This window comes from Hylobates moloch, unplaced genomic scaffold (genome assembly GCF_009828535.3).
Source record: "Hylobates moloch isolate HMO894 unplaced genomic scaffold, HMol_V3 SCAFFOLD_17, whole genome shotgun sequence".
Taxonomy (NCBI): Eukaryota; Metazoa; Chordata; class Mammalia; order Primates; family Hylobatidae; genus Hylobates; species Hylobates moloch.
In genome coordinates, this window is record NW_026652292.1 from 7,512,330 (window position 1) to 7,521,960 (window position 9,631).

Below are 9,631 nucleotides of genomic sequence, written 5' to 3' on the forward strand. Positions count from 1 at the left end.
AATTACAAACACCAGGACATCAGGGACATTGATCCCTATATCTCAAGGCCTAGAAAAGTGCCCAGCACCTAATAACAATATTAACTTTTGAACATTTCACCACGTGCCAGGCACAGTTCTGATATGCTCCATGTTTCAACTTAAGGCTGACAGACCAGGCTTACAGGCCACCAGTGAGTGTATAAAGTTTCAGTTTATATATGAGAACTGAAGCACGGGGTTAGATAATACTCCGAGACAACACAAGTTAGTAGCAGATGGGTTAAACTCAGGCCGCGCATGTCTAGAATATGCACACTTACATGCTTGTTGAAAAAACTGTGTTGGTTAGGATCAAACTAGCTTTAGAAAATAGAAGTTAAAAAAGGCAATAGACTTTGGCCAATTATTTGGGTAAAACGTCAAATGTCATATATGTCGAGGCATGGGTAGCCTTCTAAGTGGTCATGTCTATGGAAGGAAAAAGTTTGGCTTAACAAATAGGAAAGTGCGAGAAAGGATGAAACAGTAAAATAACAGGATCGTGATGGGACAGAGGCGGCCTGCCCAGACCTAAATCCCTCGCGGGCGACGCGGGGATGACTCAGCAAGACAGAACGGAGGGAAACTCCAGACGCCACGACCCTCTTCGAGATGAAAGAACCTCCCATCCTAAGGGACTGGCGTTCCAGGAACACCTGCGCTGGCTGAGCCGGCTCAGTGAGGCGAAGCGGCCAAGCCTTCAGTTCACCCCGGGTCCCCGCTGAAAAACCCAGGACGGCGCAGCGCAGCAGCTCCGCGCACGCGTAACACGAGGAGACACCGCCCCCACGCCAGACGCGCTGTGATTGGCCCCAGCTACCCTCGGACCGAGATTCCTATTGGTCCCAGGTGCCGAGCATGCGCACTTTGGGCGTGGGCGCGTGTGTGGAATGGGAGGAGGTGGCGCTGTCCATGGGCATCCCTGACCTGCGCCGCCCAGATGAGCGCTCCGGAGGCTGCGATCCCCGGGTCCCGCCCGCCCGCCTAGCACTGGCCTGATGAGCAAGCGTCCCGGGGCTGGAAGAGCAGCCGGCTTGCGCGCGTGGTTCCCACGCCCCTCGGGCTCGGGGGGTCGCTGTGGGTGCTGGCTGCGGGCTCGGCCGGGGGGACACCAGGAGCGCGTCTCTGGGCCCCGCGTTGGCCTCTGCGCGGGGAAGCCCCTGGGCGCTTTGGCTCTAGACGCTTTCCAGGCCCTGGGAACAGCACGCGTGGACTCGGGGAACGGAGGGCGTGACGGGGAGGGGCGCGCCCCGGGGACCCGGGGACGTTCCGAGCGTCCACTTGGCCGGACGCAGGCATGTGCCCTGCCCGCCGCCGCGTCGTCCCTGGGCCTGCGGGGGCTGGGGCAGCTGCTGAAAGTCGTGGGAAGGTGGTGCTGGGTTGTGGCTCTGTTGCGGGGATGAGGGGTTGATCTGGGAAGCCCTCAGGATGGGTGTGTGGCTCCTGGAAGGTGACACACATTGTTAGCTTCAGTAAGGTTTTCAACACCACATTTTCGCAGACTTGATCATAATAACTATATCGCCTTCTACATAGTGCTTTTGGGGAGTTACTCATTTTAACAGATACTACGTGTTGAATGTCCTCCTGTTTGCCAGGTGCAGTTCTCATCCCTAGGGGTGGACAGTTGAAGAAGATACATTCAGTTATTTTCTTTTTTAATGCGTGAGCTAATAATGATTTTATCCTTTGCCTTCTTAAAGGTTGAATTTGCTCTTAGGTGGACACAGAAGCATAAACTTAATTTTAACTACTAGTTGGTCACAGTTCCAAAGCCTCATGTGTGGTTTGAGTTTCAGCTTAGATCTTTCCTGACAGTTCCTCAGATTTAGACAGTGTGAGGATCAAAAATGTATGAAGGTGCTTTACTCTTGATAATCTGTGAACGTCAACTAGGAAAATTTTGAATGTATTAGAAATGTTTTTCGAACTCTTTGAGAGTCTAGGCAATTTCACTTGGGTTCTATGATGAATTTGCAAAGTATTAGGATGAAATCAAGAAACCTGCAGTTTTAATTGAATTGCCTTTGGTTTTGTTTCTCAAAAAGTGGGACAACAAAAATACCTACTTAAGACTACTGTTTCAGGCACTGTCTAATTGCATTTATCAGATCTTATTATATTCATTCCATGAGGAATCGAAGACCAATTCAGTCAAGCAGCTGCCCAAGGTTACACGTCTAATAAAGGGCACATTCCCAGGTCAAGCCCATGTAGGCTGACTCTAGATTCTGATTTTGAACTGCTCTCTTTCCGAATTGGAGTTTAACTCCTCTCTTACCCCTAGATTAATCGTGAGTATTTTCTCTCTCACCCAAGTTAATTCCATTAACTCTAATCAGAACCCTAATTTAGCATATTTCCAGTAGAATAGTTGCGGATTTATCCTACTCTAGAGTTTTTGTGCTATGCCTTAACTGTCTTTTATAAATGAAGGGACATCTTCCTCTGTAATATATGGGAGCATTGTATAATCTTTGAACAGGCAAAGGCATTCCAGAGAAAAGATAGATGAATTTCGTATATTTATATTAAAGCAATTAATGTTATTGAAACATAGATAAATACTGGATTATTTAGGCAAGTTACAGTCAATGTAGGTTAACCACTAAGCTATGCTTCCCCTCTTTGCATCCGTGTGTGTGTATACATGTATTTTTCCTAAAGATGTATCGAGGCTTAGTACTTTCAGGATGAGTTAAGTCCTGCACTGTGCCTTGAAAGATGAAGGGAGGGAGTTAGAGGCAAAGATAAATTAACAGGTTAACAGGATCCAGGTCCACGTCTTTAGATGCCTATTAAAGAGTTCAGGCTTCACCCTGGGGGAAAAATAGGAAGATTTTTGAAAGACTACATACTGGAAGGACATGATCAGGTTTGCAACTTAGAACTATTACTGTGGCTGCAGACCTAAGAGTAGACGAGAAGAGTGGGTAGAAAGGTTAGGAAACTACGTTTTCCAAAGAAAAACATGGAAAGAACTGAAAGGGTGATCTTGGAGTCAGAGCCAGGTAGAGAGTTTAGGGATTTAAGGAGGATTTGGTAAGAGATTCATTGTGAATCCTATATCCTAAAATTTTATTATTTTTTTTCTTTTCTAGAGATGATAAATAGCCAAAGACGTCAATGGTACTCATCGACACAGTAAGCACAGTAGGAGCCGAAAAACTAGAAGCAATGAAAATGTCAACTATTTTGAGCAAAAAGAAGCAGTGTCTTCGGAACATTTGATCATAAAACCAGAAATTAAAGGATGAGAAAAACATTTTTCTGAAGCTTATACTTTCACATTTCCTAGAGAGCATATTTGTATGGATGGGGGTGGGTAAACACTCAACAAAAGTTTCTTTAAAAAGAAGAAACCATCCTGGTTTGATGTTACGTAATCACCAGTTGCCCTATGCTCCCTTCCTGTGCCTGTGACCCTCTCCAAACTGCCCTGTTGCTTGCAGGCTCACCTGAGCTGAGAGGCAGCCCTCACTCCCCATTGGCACCTCCATGGGGCCTTCTTTACATCCTGGAGAACTTCACAGGGAATCTGTATCTATAACACAAAGGCTTCCTGGTCCAGATGTAGATACTACGGCTGACTGGATATTTAAGTCCTGCGGGCTTACTCTGCCAAAATTATTTAATCATGTAAAAATAATTTATAATTCTTATAAAGTATCCCCATCATAATATAATGAATGTTGGGGTTACTGCATTTAAGTGCACATGTACAGTATACAAGATTATATATTAATGTTTTCAAATAGTTATTGTCAAAGCTATTTTTCTTATGTTTATGAAAGTGCTTATAAAATTCATGTTTTATGAGGCTGGAGATGTATATTTTGTAATTTCATTCTGATATTTGTTAATATTTACTTCCAGTGCTGGTTTTGGTTGATGAGACTGACATTGCCTAATTTCAAGCTTTTTGAATGTGTATTCCTTCAGGGCAAGTATGAAATAACTAGTAAAAAAATATACAAATATGCTTAACAATAAGTAGACTTTCTCACATTGATACAGATGCCTGTATTACAGAAGCATTTAATGCAAAGCAAAATAAAATTACTTGTATGAGCGCACAGAGGTAGGTGTGGAAGAAAGTGAAACACTCTTTTAGGTTTTAGTTACACTCTGCTGTGGTGTGCTGCCTAGTATTTGCATTAACCTGCAAATACTAGGGGTTATGAATTGTTTCTAAGTCTATTATTAAAAATAGCCTTGCTTCATTTCTTCCTAAAATGGAGACAAATATATATAGTGTCTATCTTACCAGTATGTGTAAGATAACAATGTGTGTTAAATGTTTATAGGAACCTGTACTTCAAAGAGCTATTTTTGCAAGTGACACTAACCTTTTAAGAAATTTTTTATTCACTTTTTTTCTCCATTTATGACTATTCTATTATTTCTTAATGTTCAGAACCCTTTTCATTATCTATAAGGCTAAGTTTTAGGTAAGTAATGAGAAAATAATAATAATATTTGGAAAAGAAATGAGTGAGGAGTCGAGATGTGTGTCAATCAAGAATGAGTTTGTCAGCCCTTTTGTATTATGATTTTACTCGGGAGGGGATAATTGTTGAAGGATGTAATGTAAGGGCAGTGATACTATATGGTATGTAAGACTGTTAAAATCATTGAGGTAAGATACTTGAACTAAGCATAGAAATAGAGACAGATTTTTAATGCATTTAATTATCAAAATATCTAAATTAAAGATTTGGTGTGGCTGTTCACTGGAAACAGATGGCAGACAAATAGAATATTTCTTGGAGTCATAAATGACGTCATCCTGTCTCCAACTTTCTGTGTAGCCTCTTTCTTCAGTTGGTCTTTGCTTAGATTTCCCTGTGTCAGAGAAGACTTCCTTGGACATCAGTGACAGTTATTGATTGCTCATGCCATGAGCTTCTCCCATTTCTCAGCCCTCTTGAAGTAGGTGGGGCCATGATACCAGTTATGGCTGATTGCTTAAAGACTTTAAGCCTCCATATGTGACTTTCCAGCTCTGGTCCACTGCTACTGCAGCTCTGGCGGGACTACGGAGGTGCCCCATGTCTCAGATGGTGCAGCCTCCATCCACCGGTGTCCCTGAATTACTAGAGCACAGCCACTGGTGACCTGTGGTGGACGTAGACTGTGGGTAAGAGATAAACTTATGCTGCACCACTGGGGTTCAGGGGCTGATTCGTTACCACAGCATAGTCAACCTTTTCTAGCACCCCATTCAGTCTAAATTTAGCAGTACTACCCCACTCCATGCCTCCCCAAGCCTTCCCCCTGCTTTAGTTTCTTTGTAGCACTGGTCCCCGCATGACCTGTCCTTGTTTTACTTTCTCGCATCACTTCTCCCTGCCTCCAGCACATACACTAAAATTTAAACTCCATGCCTGGCCAAAATCAATGTTAAATAAAGTCTGCCAGTTCTGTTTGCGATTTATCAGAAACAAGGAAAGAAATCCTATATAAAGTTGATCTGTACTTTGGCAATTGTCATTTAGGGTAATTGCTCTTTTTTAAAATGGCTGTGCATTTTTTATGGTGATGAATATAAAGTATTTAGCAGAAATATTTTTTATTAAAATGTTTGAGCTTGTGGAATGAATCTGGCAGCCTATGTGAAAGAAACACTATGCTAGAGAGTCGTCCTTCTGCCACGTGTAATCATTACATTTAACTCAAGTTCTCCATGGGAGATCCATGCAGAGATATGAAAATGGGACGTCTCTTCCTTCTTAAAAGTTGCTCCAGGTTTTGGCTTCAGGTGCCTCCTGTTTTTTGCCCTCCCTTATCCCTGGGAGTTCCCTCTATTTACTTTCACAAAGACTCTTGGTATAAAAGATATTTGTATACCTGGGTGTGTGGGAAGGAATTGAAGGCAAAGGTAGCAGTCATTTCAAGCTAAACGTGTTAAGTGGTGATCGAGGACTTGGTTTTTGTAGAACCTCCTGTGGCCATCTCCACAGTGTCGTATTTGAAAGAAATCTTGTGTAAGCATTGGTCTAAGGGTCAGCTGACTGTGAATAATGGATGCGGTGACAGCATGGCTATTTCAGAGACAGGCAGACCAGATATTGGTTACTTTGATTTTAGTTGACAAAGTTTATTTGCTTTTAAGTTTTAAAGCAATACAGCAGTGTGAACTGCAAGTTGTTAACTTTCATTTAGAAAGTTTAAAATTTAGTTCAAATATAAAATATTCTGAATTTGAATAAAAACTTTAAAACTTATTCTTCCTTTTCAGTTGTTTTAAACACAAATGAATCAAGAACATGATTATCACCAATCATTGCATGTTTATATTTCTGTTGTATACTGAAGGGAGTGGTAAAATGAATGCTGGAGGAGAATTTTGGTTGAGAAATTGGAAAGAGGAAAAGTAGCAACTAAGACTGAGACGAATGGCCAGTTAGGAAACTCAAGAATATGAAACACTAGAGAACAATAAAGTGTTTCAAGAAGAACTTACGGGGCAACTGAGTCTATTACAGTTGAAAGGTCAAGTAGGAGGAGAACTGAGAAGTGTCCATAGGATTTGACAGCATTCAGGTCATGGGGAATGAGGAGCTATTTTTTGTGGAGTGGTAGTCACAAAAACCTGACATGGTGGTTGTAAGAGGAATCAAGGAGAATGAGAATCCATGATTATTAGGGGTGTTTGAGTTCAAGATATATTGAGGCTGGGCATGGTGGCTCTCACCTGTAATCCCAGCATTTTGGGAGGCCAAGGAGGGCAGATCACTCGAGCCCAGGAGTTGAGTCTAACCTAAGCAACGTGGCGAAATATGGTCTCTACAGAAAGTACAAAAATTAGCCAGGCGTGTAATATAGTCCCAGCTACTTGGGAGGCTGAGGTGGGAGGATTGTTTGAGTCCAAGAGGTCGAGCAAGGATGCAGTGAGCCATGATCTTGCCACTGCACTACAGCCTAGAAGATAAAGCGAGAACCTGTATTAAAAAAAAAAAAGAAAAAAGACATTGAAAAGTAAAGTAAAAATCTATTTGGAGAGCTAGATAAGAGAATAATGAAATAAATCCAGTAGAAGGAAATAAATGAGAAAAAAAAAACAGGCAATGACAGAATAGAAAAATTTAAAAAAATAATAAACCTAAATCTGTTATTAAAATGACTAATAAAAACTGAGGAAAAGATCAGAAATAGACATCATGATCAAAAGGGACGTAACTATAGGTACAATAATTTTTAAAGAATCTGAAAGAACATGCACTGCTTTCTATGACCTCTTGGCCCTCAGCATCCATTTCTACATCATCATGATGGGGGAAAAATCAGGGTCTAGAGTCACAAAATAGGAACTGTGGCTCCTTAGAGGGGCAGTAGAGCATAGTGGTTTGAAAACATGGACTCTAGCGACAGACCACATGGGTCTGAAAACGCCCTGACACTTACTAGTCGTGACTTGGCTAGTGCCTCAGTTTCTCATCTTTAAATGAGGATGATGGGAGTCTTTACCGCATTATTTGAATAAATAAGTCAGTTTATGAAGAAGCACTTAGAATAGCTCCTAGCATAAAGTGAACACTGTCTCATGTGGGTATTATTGAGTACAAAAATGTGTGTGTGTGTGTGTGTGTGTGTGTGTGTGTATATATATATATATATATATATATTTTTTTTTTTTTTTTTTTTTTTTTTTTTTTTTTTTTTTTTTTTTTTGAGACAGAGTCTCACTCTGTCACCCAGGCTGGAGTGCAGTGGCGCAATCTCGGCTCACTGCAAGCTCTGCCTCCCGGGTTCACACCATTCTCCTGCCTCAGCCTCCTGAGTATCTGGGACTACAGGTGCCTGCCACCACGCCCGGCTAATGTTTTTGTATTTTTGGTAGAGACGGGGTTTCACCGTGTTAGACAGGATGGTCTCGATCTCCTGACCTCGTGATCCGCCCGCCTCGGCCTCCCAAAGTGCTGGGATTACAGGCGTGAGCCACCGCGCCCGGCCCTGTTAATATAATTTTTAACTCTACTGACCATAATTTATCATACTCCCCTCTTTAAAATGCATCCAAGATAAATTAGGATCATTAGTGGCAACATTATTTTGATTCTGAGGTATTAATAAATCCTCCATTTTATAATTTTAAGCATTAAGTGAGCATTCGTAAACCTGAAAGGTTTAAGCTAGATCTACTCCTATCCAGAGCTAAATGAGTAGAAAACCAATACCCCGAGTTACCTGCTGACAGCCCAGTCACTCCCGTGTGTCCAGCGCAAGGTATTCCTAAGTGCCTTCTGTTCTGAGTCATCCAGATTAGTCTAGGAAGCCTGTAAGTTGTTCTGTTGGTGCAATTTTGCTTAAAGTACCTACATATCAAAGTGGCTTATTACCTCAAAACCCTAAAAACCTAATTTAAGTATGTTTAAAATACTTCAGCTGACATGATAAACTTTCCCTATCTGCAGAGGGGCATTAACTCAATTGCTAATAAAAGTCTTCTTATATATGGTGTTTTTAAATTATTTTTCCACATTTTCATCTCTGTTAAATGCTAACATTTTTCATTTTAAATATTACAGGCTGATACTTAAAGGAAATCCAAATACTGTCTTTGACAGCCCTTAGATATTCACAGCTAGAGCTTATGAATCATGGTTTTCTTAAGTTAGGAAACATGTTGCTATTAAAATAATTTTTCACAGTGAGAGAATGCTAACATAGATTAGTTTATTTATGTCTAAACAACCTAACTTTAGCATTTATTGTTTTCTGTTTGCATGTGTGTAATCTGTCATTGTTATAAGAGACATAGCCAAAGGTGAAGATCCAGCTCAGATGCTCTAAGTGGGTACAGCTACTCATTTGTCCTTGATCTGCAGAGTTTAGCAGAGCTCCTTATTAAGCGAGCTAAAAGTACTCAGGTGCTAAATACTGTGCCAAATATTTATGTTGAAAGCAAACAAAAACAGCCCCCAACATCCAGAACTGATCTGACATTCACATTTAGACCTCAATACAAGCTGGTCTGATGTTCATGGCCAGACCCTTGTGTTCTGCCCTTGGGCATGTACAATCTCACAGAATGTCAAAAAAGTGCAGTCTGGAATAATAACAAAATGAGACAATAACAAGGTCACTCTGCAACACAAAATTCTAAACATTCCCGTCACCAAATGAGTACCTGCTGCTGTACCAGTTATAGCTCTATCTTCATGCTAGTCCGTCCTCCCTATGGATAAAATTTATTGAGATACCCAGTTATAGATTCACCCAGAAATCTATAATTTCTGACACCCTCCAATCTAGAGCAAGCCCCCACTTCCTTAGACGCTCTGCCAATTCACCCAACCAAAGCCCAGTTCCTGTAAGAGGCTCTTTATAACACCATCTTACTGAGACATCCCTTGGTTCCCTATGCTGTGTCTTCTCACTAACTGCATGGAAGAATAAACCCAACCTGTTTATAGGGCTGTTCCAGTGGGCTTTGGGTAAAGGGTGTTGATGTATATTGTCTATTGAATCCTCAAGGCAATTCTATGACTTTGTTCTGTCAATTGAGAAAAAATGATGAGACAAGTCTCAATCATTTTAGGAGATTTATTTGCCAAAGTTAAGGACGCGCCCAGGACACAGGTCTATGCTCTTCTCCGAAGATGAT

The 9,631-nt window shown here is 41.4% G+C and overlaps 1 protein-coding gene across 1 annotated transcript; it reads left to right on the forward strand.

The window, feature by feature from the left end:
* The first annotated feature begins 948 nt into the window (after nucleotides 1–948).
* On the forward strand, nucleotides 949–6,085 carry LOC116456953 (uncharacterized). The gene is made up of 2 exons (XM_058430265.1): nucleotides 949–1,390; nucleotides 3,123–6,085. Exons 1-2 carry the CDS (start codon nucleotides 1,020–1,022, stop codon nucleotides 3,133–3,135), a joined length of 384 nt encoding a protein of 127 aa, XP_058286248.1. The 5' UTR covers nucleotides 949–1,019; the 3' UTR covers nucleotides 3,136–6,085.
* Nucleotides 6,086–9,631: the final 3,546 nt, after the last annotated feature.

Excerpts from the sequence above, each read along its gene's own strand:
- LOC116456953 (XM_058430265.1), top strand. The coding sequence starts at position 1,020 with ATGAGCAAGCGTCCCGGGGCTGGAAGAGCAGCCGGCTTGCGCGCGTGG.